The sequence below is a fragment of the Oratosquilla oratoria genome, chromosome 27 (assembly GCF_046742065.1).
Source record: "Oratosquilla oratoria isolate Oo_2021 chromosome 27, ASM4674206v1, whole genome shotgun sequence".
Lineage (NCBI taxonomy): Eukaryota > Metazoa > Arthropoda > Malacostraca > Stomatopoda > Squillidae > Oratosquilla > Oratosquilla oratoria.
The window spans coordinates 43,746,405-43,758,904 of NC_134803.1; the positions used below are offsets into that span (position 1 = coordinate 43,746,405).

A 12,500-nucleotide genomic window follows, 5' to 3' on the forward strand; every position below is an offset into this window, starting at 1 on the left:
CGTATTCGTCACACAAGGGATGTTTTGCTATTGACTTTTTGGCTAGCGGTTAGCGAAAACAATAACAAAGCTTCCCGCCTAGTACTCTCCTGTTATGTTTACAAACGAATATATTACTATGGTAGTAAAAAAAAAAAAAAAAAATAATAATAATAATAATAATTTTCTTTTAATGCTTTGATAAGTGTATGGTGAAAATTAAAGATATGGTTTGATGATATGATTTAACGTCACAAACTACCCCCTATCGTAAGGCTAGGACGATGCCCCTCTCAGAGAACTTTGTAGCGTGGAATTTAATGAGCCATGCCTTTGGTTTAACATCGCCGGTGGCAGGATTCGAACCACCATCCCCTCGACCTAATGAAAATTCACGTATAAGCATGCTCAATTCTATTTACATGTTATATATAAACTCCAGGAATGGTGTCACGTTTCACCACTCAAGTAAATAGCAAAACTTGCCGTTGGTACTTCACAGCAAGTTGTCCACTTTTCCCAGCAGCAAGAGTCAGTAGCAAGCAACTCACTTTGGATACCAAAACTCAAAGTGAGTAGCAAAAGCAAGTAGCATGCTAGCGAGAAATGCCTATTGTGCCGCCACCTTTAGAGGAATGATTGACCTAGATCCATTATGGTTGGATTTTTTATGCATCTTTATATAAGATATCCTTTCATTGGCGTATAGGGTGTACATTGTATGTTATGTATTTACCTCTCTCACAATCTCAAACACCTCTACAGTCTTTCTTCCAAAATGAACACCAATACTTGTGTCGTCTCTTCATACCTATAGAGCAGGGGTTCTTAACCTTTTTTCTCCAATTCCCCACTTTTTAGTGAGCCAACTCTCCCTTTCCCACCACAGCATCGATCTTTGACAAATTCGATTTTACCCCATGCAGTGTTTATTACGTAAATATACGTTTTGCTTTTTTGTGCCATTTTACGGCCCTTTATTTTTGTTTGCACGAAATGTGACAACAAGAAGACACCAGACACAAACAAAAAGAAACAAAAACACATCGATTGAAAAAAAAAAGACAGTGGTTCTTCTGTCCGACCGGTCATTCCCCACTTGGCAACTCCGCCATTCCCCACCAGTGGGGAATTCTCCACAGGTTAAGAACCATCGCTATAGAGAGAGAGAGAGGGAAAAAAAAGAGATAAACAATGAAATAGATACACAAATAGAATAAAATAGACAAATAAAATGAAATAGACAAATAAAATGAATTACACAAAATAAGAGAGATGTACAAATATAATAGAATATACAAAATAAAATATACACAAATCAAACACGTAATTAAATTAACCAACTATGAATACTTCAGAATAACGAAACCAGTATATGGACTCAAAACGGCTGCGAAATGTCCACAAGGATATATAAGCGCTGGTAAAAACGTCGGAAATCTATCTCTTCTTTCCCCACTCCCAAGCCCACAACTAATGAACTCTGGAAACGATCATTGGTAAGTAGTCGCTTTCATACACAGATTTCTCCCTTCAGACGGTCTCTTCTCCCACAGACACTTATCCCTAGAGCGTGGGTGGTTTTGTCTAGACCTACCATGACTCAGCGTTTTGAAAGCCCCTCCTGGTAATAACTCCAGCTACTTTGGCATCTGTAGGTACAATGGACCAGCTGTCTCAACATGTTGTCCATTCTATTATGATCTCTCCTGCTGACACTTGGTCCCCACCCCCCCAACACACACACACTCTGATGGTTCTCGTTTGCTGCCCTCTTTAATAGCGACTTTCTGAGTCTGAATTGACTCGTTTGAAAGCTCACAGAAACTGTCTTCAGGAGGTCTGCCTTCTCTTGGCACAAGTTGGAGCGGCGTCCTAGTGGAGTACAGTGCAGGATCTCCGGACTATCCCCTGGAAAACTTTGCATCCCGTGTATCTCACTACTGTGGGTTAATCCAGCTTGGTAAGGTTTACAAAGGATTACAAAAGATCAGCGTACATACGGGAGACATTTTGATCCATAACTAGATAGAATGTTAACAATAGTTTAAACGAAGAAAGGAATGAATAAGCAAACCAAACCATTGGCAGGCATTACAACATATCGCTTAGGTGTTTATTTAAATGAATCTTAAAGCTTTCAATCGTAATTCGTTGCATTGCCTCAGCAGGAAGATCATTCCATTCATTAACTACACGGTTGGTAGAGCTGTTTCAGCTCACTTCCAAATTAAATCTACTTCCTGACAGCTTGAATTGTTATTTTTCGTCTGATTCGTACACGGTGCGAAAATTTCGTCACTTTTGGTGTCCATTTCCTCTTGAAGACCTGTAACAAGTCACCCCTGAATAAAGTTATTTGCATGGTACGGTAGAACGACTGTAGTTGTATACGAACTCTGGAATGAGGGTATTCACATCGTTCATAAAAACGTAAAGGATGAAGGAGGCTGTAAGAGACCGTGAGGCCTATACTAGGCAGTTGCAAGTTCATTACCAACTGTCATCCTTATCTATAAAGTTATCTAACCTTCTCTTACAACAATACATTGTTTCAGTGCTCATTACATGATTACTAAGTCTTTTTTCATTCGTTAACCACTCTGTTGCCTATTTCCTTCTTAAACCTAAATTTGTCCAGCATATGTCCATTACTACTAATCCTGCCTTGCTATCTTAACATGATGACCTTGCCAGCATAATTTCATTATGAAATGAATACTGAAGTGAGATACTTAAAGCAGTATCACACTAAGCTATTTTCCTCCAATCTCCAATTAATTGGCGGTACCACCCACCTCCAGGATTTTGTCCGCCCGGAAAATCACTCTGGCAAACTATTTTGTCTTCTCAACAAAAAGACATAGAATGTCATTTGATATGTTGGAGGAAATCTAATTACATATATTATATATATATATATATATATATATATATATATATATATATATATATATATATATATACACCAAGGCTTTTTCCCCCTTACAAGGGAGGTAGCCAAAAAGAAAAAGGCATAAAATCATTCCCACCCATTCCATCCCTAAATACATTCCACTCCCCTCCACCTTCCCTCCCATCTTAGCACCCCCTGGATGACGGGTCATCCCTGCACCTTGTCCACTGCCCTGGGTTAGAGGCAGTATCGCAAGTCACAGCACATCCACAGCAAGGCCGCTTCATTAAATCGGCGACCCTCCAGTATATCAAATTTATTCCCGAAAGCTGCGGGCTGCTGGATGAAAATTATTTTCCTCCGGCATATCAGATTCCTTTCCGAAAGCTGCGGGCTGCAAATTTGCTCCAACAATCGGAGGAAAAATAGCCCAGTATGATAACGCCTGTATTGGGTTTCTTATGTTCCCCCGTAGCACGGAGGGGTTAGGGAAGCCATAAAAGGGAGACTTTTTTATAATTTCATTACGTTCAAAGAGCGGCAAACCTAGTACATTGGAAATTAACTATTTACATGAGAATCGTGACTCACAGGACCCGCTGTTCGACTGAGGCGGCAATTTGTAGACAAGTACAAATTCCCAGAGGTTGGGACACAGTGGTGGAAGACATGATGATACAATCAGGGACAACAACAGTTTGCATAAAACGGCAGTGTAAGTAATATCACAAAAGGGAGACTTGGATACTTGGCCAGCTTTTATATTGCCTCTCTCATTGGAAGGAGCAAGGTACAAATACAAGACCTCCTCATGGTATTCGTAAAAATGCAAACTTTTACAAAAGTTCGCCAAAAACATTTGTAATATTCTTAAGCATTGTGTCATGAATAATTGCCATCAGTTTTGTCATAAACAGTTATTAAACGTACAGGTAGTACTGATAGTTGTTTACGACGAGGTTAATAAACTTAGCAATTGTTGTTATTCTGGGGAAACTTGCAAACGTTTAGTTTTGTGGTCACGATGAGCCTTAAGTTGGTAGCATACTACGCTAGCATGCTACTTGCTTTTGCTATTTCGTTTGAGTAGAAACGACTTCGATTGCAATATTCTAGACCTCCGTAAGAACATTTCAAGAACGTGTTTAACATTCGTATTCTAGGTTTAAACTCTCTTAGTTCGTTATGCAGGTTCTCACTATATAACGTAAGAGTAACATTTAGAAATTTGAAAGAAAAAATCGTAACCGAAATCATTTCTACTCAAACGAAGTAGCAAAACCAAGTAACATGCTAGCGAAAAATGCCTAGTGTGCCGCCACCTTTAGATGTGTGAATAAAATCAAAACTTAAATATATCTACCTTAGACATTTCACAGACGCCCCCCACCCTCTGGGGCTTTGTGAATATGATAACTAACAAGATTTCTAGGCAAACAAACAATATTTCTAGGCAAACATATTCTTATATCACAAGGTTTACCTTGATAACTGTTCTTAATATCGAAGCAAAAAGAAACACTAAATGCAAATGTGACATGATCATTTGTCACCATTTTGTCCAAGACGTTTCTTTATATAAAAAATAATCAAACATTTGCTGAAACTATTAAAAGAAACATCAAGTGAGAATAATGACGTCGTACAGGTTTGTCATGGAGGCCTACTTGGTAAAGTTGTACCAAACGAAACTTTGTACAAAGGGCCCAGTCACTCCCCCCCCCCCACTGTATGACGCTATTGCGTTAAAAAAAAAAAAAAAAAAAAAAAAAAAAAAAAAAAAAAAAAAAAAAAAACGGCCCAGTCACATCGAGCTTACGACCTGTTTCCGACCACCATCGACCAGGTGGTCGCCGACCAGTTGCAAGGAGTCTTTGTAAGTTGCCAGTAGTTAGTGTCCAGTGTCTACCAACTTCTCCCTCTCGTATTGCATCTTTACATCCCCCCTCCCTTTTTTTTAATATTCTTTCTGTTTTTTATTACTCGCTCATTTTAGCATTTAAAAGATGTATTGTCCTTTTCTCTTCTTTTTATAAAGTTCACTTGATTTTCGGTCGAAGGTGGTCGGAAACGGGTCGTAAGCTTGGTGTGACTGGGGCTTAATAAAGGCATATGGCGTTTCTTTTAATAGATTTGTCGTCAACTGCCGATGAGATACACGTACTGAAACTACTCGAAATAAGTTAAGATCTGTAGAACTTAAAGTGTAACACAGTGTACTACAATATCTTGCTTCGAAAGAGCTTATCCTTATGAATGAATGATAGGACTCGTCTCATCTTCTCCCTATACGAGTCCTGAAATTGCTACCAAAGGCTGAAAATGCCCAATTAAGTCTATTTTTGGGGGTTATCTCATTGAGCTGTTTTTCCTTCAACCTTCATCGGCGGGATCGCCCACTTCCAGCACTTTTTCCATCGTAAAATCACAATGGAAAAATATTTGGTTTTCTCAACAATTCATATAGAATATCATTTGATATGCTAAAGGAAAATCATTTTCCTCCAGTATATTCCTTCCCGAAAGCTGCTGGCTGCAAATTTGCTCCAACAATCGGAGGAAAAAAACAGCTCAATGTGATAATGGCTTAAGGACGGGGTAGCTTTATTTTTCTGTTTCGTTCCTGTAGGTTTCTACTCAAGTGGATTGAATGGACATGTAATTAACAAAATTTTATTATGCAGATTATGATTGCTTAAAGTAATTTAATTAATCAAATGATATTGTAGATAATTTTGTTGTTTATCAAGGCATTATGACACCTTTTCTTACCCCTTCTGGGAGAATGTGATTTTTACTTTGATTAATTGATCAATTAATTATTATTTTTTGTAGAGATAGATAGACTTTATTTGGCAATAAATCAATGTACATGAAGTGTAAATAATTACAAGAACACATAGTTCGAAATAATAAATGTAAATTGCCGAGGATAACACAAAAAGCATGAACGCTTATTTCCATTGTGGTCCTCATGTAATATGGTTATATGCTCTCCTTCCGCCATAGCATAAACTCAATGGTTGTTATTTTCTGTGTCGTAAATAGTATTTGTGTAAAACTGAAATTTTATCTATGTTTTGTACAAGCAGTGTAAGATATTAGTGTAAACAAAGAAATTGAAAACAAGCCATAGAAATTATGCAGCTCTAAAATTTAGGTATTCGAATGGTCTCCCTCTACTTTGTCATTTTCTACGAATAAAGGTTAAGTTCATTTTCTATGACAGTCAAAAAAAAAAAAAAAAAACCTGAATGGTACTTTTTGCCTCAGTCTTGAATATTTCTACATTTTTACATGGTATACAGTAGTTATACAATTCTATATTTGATTATAGAACACTAATCCTACTGCTAAGTAATTGCAACATTCAATAATTTCCTATCACAGTGTTGTTTCGCAAGTACATTTGTTCTTCAACAGCTAAATGCTATTCTTGTATATTTGTATATCATAATATTTTGTCATCTCGATATATCGTGATTTACTCTATGTGCATTGTTGAATATGATATATTTGTTATAAGTTATTATTCCTATTGTTATCTATTAGATATACCAATGGCATGGCCCTAATCTTGATTTACAGGTGAGTTAATGTACAAATCTCAGTACAATAACCTTTACATATACAATTCAGTAACGGATTTATGAAACAGAATGACAGTATACAGAAAATATAAGGTAGAGGTTGGGATTGGCTAGTTTTTATTTCGTTGGTCGATGTAATAATTGTTTTGAAAAATCCCAACATGGGCACATGCAGATCGAGTGTCGTTGACTGTGGGCACCAATGCATTGTCACTAGTCTTCGCATAGCTGTCTTATGAAACGCTGTTGCCTCTCTCAGGCGATTGGCACCAGGATTCAGAAGTTGATATCATTCGAGTAGTCCTCAAAAGTGAGTTATAATTCAGATTTTTGTTTACAATTTGAAAGGGTTTTTAGGTAAAACTATTGTGGGTCGCCATCTCCCCCCCACCAGCCATGGTTGTGCTATTTGGGGAGTCGAGCGAGAGGGATGGGGTGGGGGGAGGATATAGTCAATTCAGAGGAGCACTATTAGGCTCTATTTATTAGGCTTTATTTATTTCTTGATTTGTTTGCATATATGTTTGTTTATAATCTGTTTGTTTATGTAATTTATCTATGTACAATACTATGTATCCATTAATTTAGATAATTATGTACTCTTTTACTGTTCATATGTATATACGTATATGTGTGTGTGTGTGATTCACCATGATCTTGGATCACGTGTTGAACTCGTGATCGACATCTAATTCCCTCCATTAAGAGAGCTCAGAGCTCATATATGACCGATCTAATGGTGATGCTGTGACCTTACACACATAAAACACACCCATTTCCCCGCCCACAGTAGTTGGAATAACGGCTCGCAGCGCAGCGATACTGAAATTATTTCAGCCCTGGGCGTGATTCGAACCCGGACCGCCGTAGTGGCAGCCAGGAAGTTTAACCACTGCCCCACGAGGTGTCTGTGTGTGAGTGCGTGTATGTGCGTGTCACACACTACCACACAAAAAACAGGGTTTATCTTAACTAAGTTGATCACGATTAAACTCTTCCGTATCAAGGGAAGGCAATTGACCCCCTTATCTTCTTGCTGCTGCCACCAGTCTCTTTTATTCAGTTATCAGTGATGCCCCCCTGGGCACCCCTTAGACCCACCCTCCCCCGCGCAATTTTTTTTTGCACTAGTACAAGAATGAAAGGAGGCTCGATGGCTGAGTGGGTTAGGGCGTCGTTACTTGCGGCGAAAGTCGAGGTGAGGGCGGTTCGAATCCTGCCACCGGCGAAGCTGAACTAAGGGCATGGTTAATTAAATTCCACGCTATAAGTCTCTCTGTGAGGGGCACCGTCCGAGCCTCCCGATAGGAAGGAGTGTGTGACGTTAAACCATATCACAATCACATCACAAGAATGAAACGCTCGCACTCCCGTTCTTTCTTGTACTCTCTAGTATTCTCTCGTACTCTCTCTCTCTCTCTCCCTCCCGCGAATAGGACGTGTGATTCACCTTGGTCTTTGGATCACGTGTTGGACTCGTGATCGGCATCTATTTCCCTCCCGGAAGAGAGCTCAGAGCTCGTATGACCGATCTATGGTTTTGTGTGTGTGTGTGGGTTTGTGTGCGTGTGTAAGCAGGTGTGTGTGTGTGTGTATTTATGAGTGTGTGCGTGTGTGTAAGCAAGTGTATGGAAGGGGATGTGTGTATATGTGGAAGGGTGTGCGTGTGTGTAACCACATGTGTAGAAGGGTTTGTGTGTAGTGTTAGCTTACTACAGTTGGTGAAAGGTACACTTCCCCGAGAGGAAGGGTGGAATTAAGTAAACTTCAATTCTCTCGAGACTTATTTATTGGAAATATAATGCGAGTATAGGTGACCAAGGCCAATGTCTTGTCGGCGAAACATAATTCTTTATACAAGAAGGATATAATACACATTTAATATCCCCACGACTGATTTGGTTTATGAATTTAAATTCAAATTTTATAGAATAACAATTTATAGATATTTACATAGATATGTGGGACATGATAGTATTAGTAATGTTATATTTCCATAATGCAAGTTCCAGCGGGGTGACAATATTAATAAATAAAAATGACTTATGGTACGTGAATTCTATAGAAAACGAATTCTTCAAGGCATGACTTTGCTACATGTGTAATCAAATGTGTGGAAGGGTGTGTGTGTGTGTGTATGTAAGCAAACGTGCTGAAGGATGTGTATCCACGTAAGTGTGTGTGTGTGTTGAAATGTGTGTGTGTGAATATCTAGGCGAGATTTTTGTTTATAGTAACCTGTAATATTTCATCATTTTCGAAACAGTCTTCATGTATATAGTTATACATGAATACTCTTTGAATTTTGATATCATTCATAAACTATTTATCATCGGTTTCACAGGAAACGGAAAACCATATCACAACTGAAATTGTGCGAATACATAGGTTGGTCACTACATCTATTGGGACGTTTGTAACTTTTTCACATAAACAAAACATTTGTTTTCACTTTGGCTACAGTGTTTTCATTATGGTAGACATATTGATTAAATTTCTTGAGAAATATTTAGTAAACAACAAAAAAACTGACGTAATCGGAAGTCTGCTGGCCTCGTGTTCGCTGAGTCGTGAGTTCAAATCCCGCATTCCTCATCGATTCCCAGCAGTGACTCTTAGTGACCTGCCCCAACAGTCCAGGCTCATAATAGGGCAAATATGATTACTTCGGCCGCAGTTACGCGCCTACTGGCATAAGACTTTATCACACTGGCTACTTTTCCACCGATTGTTGGAGCAGCTTTGCAGCTCGCAGCTTTCAGGAAGAAATCTGATATGCCGGAGGGAAATAATTTCCCTCCAGCATATCAAATAACATTCTGTGTATTTTTGTTGAGACAACAAAATATTTTACCATAGTGATTTTACGGCGGAAAAAATCCTAGGGGTGGGCGGTACCACCGATTAATCGGAGGTTGGAGGAAAAAAAGCCCAATGTGATAACCCCTGTAGGCTTCTCACCACCACCTTCTGTGGGTGCTAGGGATAGCTGCTTAAAGAATGGATAGATCATTACGTCTCTCTGCAGTAAGGTGTTAGATATTAATTCTTAGCAATAGGGAGCATTATCTGGGGAATGGGGATGGGGGTGGGAGTTGATCCTCCTACACTCCCTCGCCAGTCCCTACGGTCTATCCGGGTAAGCTTCCATGCAGACACCCTTCATTCCCACTCTCGACAGAATCGATCAACTAGCCCCGGCCATGGATTCTGTGGCCGTCCCCTTCTCCGCCTCCTCCATCGAGGATTCTCTCTCGTGGAGACAGCGCTGTGAATGGGGTCAACGTCAGGAAAATGTGCCACATGCCCATACAGCCGGAACTGACTTTGATCCTTATTTAATTGTTTACTTCCTCTGTTTTACAGTGTCAGGAAGAAGTCCTTCGAGTTCTGGGGAAGGACTCGGCGAATCACCAACAAACAATTCTCTCATCACGAAGGAGCTGGTGGAGGCCTGTCTCCGGGCTGACAAAGGCCAGGAAGCAAAGCTTTTGGGGTTCAGAGAGGAGGAGTTCACAAAGAAAGGAGACAACTTCATGTGTGTGGTGACCAGCGTCTCTGTCCGGTACAAGGTGGGGACCCTCGAGGACCGCTGCACCAGCTACGTGATCAAATCAAACCCCCAACCAGGGTTAAGCGACACGAACAAACTTCTAGATGAATCTTTCAGGAAGGAATATGGTTTTTACCACGGCCTTGGACCTGCCCTCAACCGTGAATTGCAAGAAGTTGGTCTTCCAGGTCTTCGAACTCCCAGATCTCCCTTCGCCCAGATAACACAAGGTAAGGAAATAATCTTCATGGACAATCTCCGCGATCGAGGTTTCCAGATGACCGATTTTAGGAAAGGACTGGATAAGGAGCACTCTCTCCTGGTCGTCATGGAACTGGCCAGACTCCACGGGGCCTCTTTTCTTCTTCAGAGGAAGTCCAAGGTTGATCTTCTGACCAGCTACCCGTATCTTGTCGATGTGTTCATGAGAGAGGATGAGGAACATGAGAATTTTTCTGTTCTCTACCGTGGGCTTCTGGAAAGCTGTGCTGCAGTTGCCAGACTAAGCGAAGGTTACGGTCAAGTGGCGAAATTCTTGGAGGAGCTTTCACTCAAACCGATGGACTTGGTGAGGGAACACCTCCAGCCTCGTCCTCCCTTTGTAGCTGTGGTCCACGGTGACAGCTGGAGTAACAACCTTTTGTTCAGGTACGTTTTATTCAAAACCAACCAACCAACCATGCATACATACATACATACATACATACATACATACATACATACATACATACATACATACATACATACATACATACATACATACATGCATGCATACACAAATACATACGCTGAAACATTGTGACAAATTGAAGAATGTGGAAAAAGAAGACATGGGTCTAGTTCAGAGTTTATTCCTGACTGGTTTCGCTCGAAGCTTATACATACATACATACTAAATCCTGAGCCTTCTCTCAGCTGAAGTGAATGGTCTGGTGTTAGTCAAATAAATTGCAAAGTTGGTCTTAAGTTTAAGTATACAAGTCAGTAAATTGCTTGGTGACCGATGGTAATTCAGCTTAGTATAACTTTGATTAGTGCAGAAAACGTGAGAAAATTGCAAAGGTGTCTCCGAACATTAGCTTGATTACATAAATTGATTGATATGAATGATACTAATTAGATGAGATGCTCGCTGGTCGAGCGGGTGAGGTCGTCGCTAATTGGGGCGAATCTCGAGGTGATGGCGGGTTCGAACCCTGCTACCGGCGAATAAGGGCATGGTTCATTAAAGTCCACGCTACAAAGTCCTCTGTAAAGGGGCAGCGTCCTAACCGCCTGATAGAGGGGGGGGGGTTGTGACGTCAAACCAAATCAACCAATTAATAAATCATTATTTTGATTATTGATATGGCATTTAAAAAATAAGAGGTGTGACTCTTTCTTACACTTTCTCCCCAGGAAGGACGACGATGGTGTTCCTGTGGAGATGATGTTCGTCGACTTGCAAGACGTGAGAGCTTCCTCCCCAACCACAGACCTCAGTTTCTTCTTCTTCACGAGTCTCAGCGGCCAAGTCCGCCGCAAGAACATGGACTACTTCCTCCAGACTTACTACGACACTCTTCAGGATGTTGTCCGAACTGGAGGTCTCGAACTGAGCTTCACTTTAGGGACTTCTGCCAAGAGTACGAGCGTCACTGCCTGTATGGGATATTCATCGGTCTGATCATCAATTCTATTGTTTTTTGTGGGTCTTGCGGAGGACCAGACTTCGGTGAGATGAAGGATGAGAACGTTGATGAAGTGATGAAAGAGTACAAGATGTCCCTAGTGTCCTTGCAGGAACACCCAGACATAAAAGAGCGTTTCCTCTCCATATTTGATGACATGATTGAAAAGGGCTTTGTCCGTTGAGTGAACGGGTGCAGTTTGAGAACATAAGAATGGTGGAGACTACAAGAGACCATAGGGTCTACACTAGGCAGTTCCACACCCCTTACGACATATCATCCCTATCTTTAAAGTTATTTCATTTTCTCTTAAAACAACCAATAGTTTCATCGCTCACTACATGTTTACTAAGTCTATATAATTCGTTAACCAGTCTATTGGTAAACCAGTTCTTGCCCATTTCCTTCTTAATTAAACCTTTTTTTTTTAGCTGACTCCTGTCAGCGGTTCTCCTTTGAGACGTGGCGTAATATAACTTGTGGCGCACAACTGTAAAACAGAATAAAGAATCCTAACTTTAGATTATAGCGACTTATGAAAATCATACCTTAAAATTCAAGAGTAATGGGGCATGAGCAGTTTGAACTTCTATCATCGAGCATTAGTCTCTGAAAGTGTGAAATAAATGGTTTGAGTCGACGAGAGAGGTAAGTGGTATAATTTTGATAATAAAAATTGTATCATTAGCAGGTTTAATTACATGACCAATAGACGGGTCTGTGCTTGAATTGAACAATTTTATATTTATATACACGTATGATAACATAATTGATTACTGCAATATTTGTTAATGAAGAACTGATACTGATGT

General features: G+C 40.0%; 1 protein-coding gene across 1 annotated transcript in view; it reads left to right on the plus strand.

Annotated features, from left to right (window-relative positions):
• The window catches only part of LOC143039817 (uncharacterized), a 37,219-nt gene that overhangs the window by 16,062 nt on the left and 8,657 nt on the right, over positions 1-12,500 (plus strand). The window contains exons 6-9 of the mRNA XM_076210066.1: positions 422-550; positions 1,817-1,942; positions 9,832-10,666; positions 11,417-11,661. Of these exons, the coding sequence (XP_076066181.1) occupies positions 422-550; positions 1,817-1,942; positions 9,832-10,666; positions 11,417-11,661 (1,335 nt within the window). The remainder of the gene's footprint in view (positions 1-421; positions 551-1,816; positions 1,943-9,831; positions 10,667-11,416; positions 11,662-12,500) is intronic.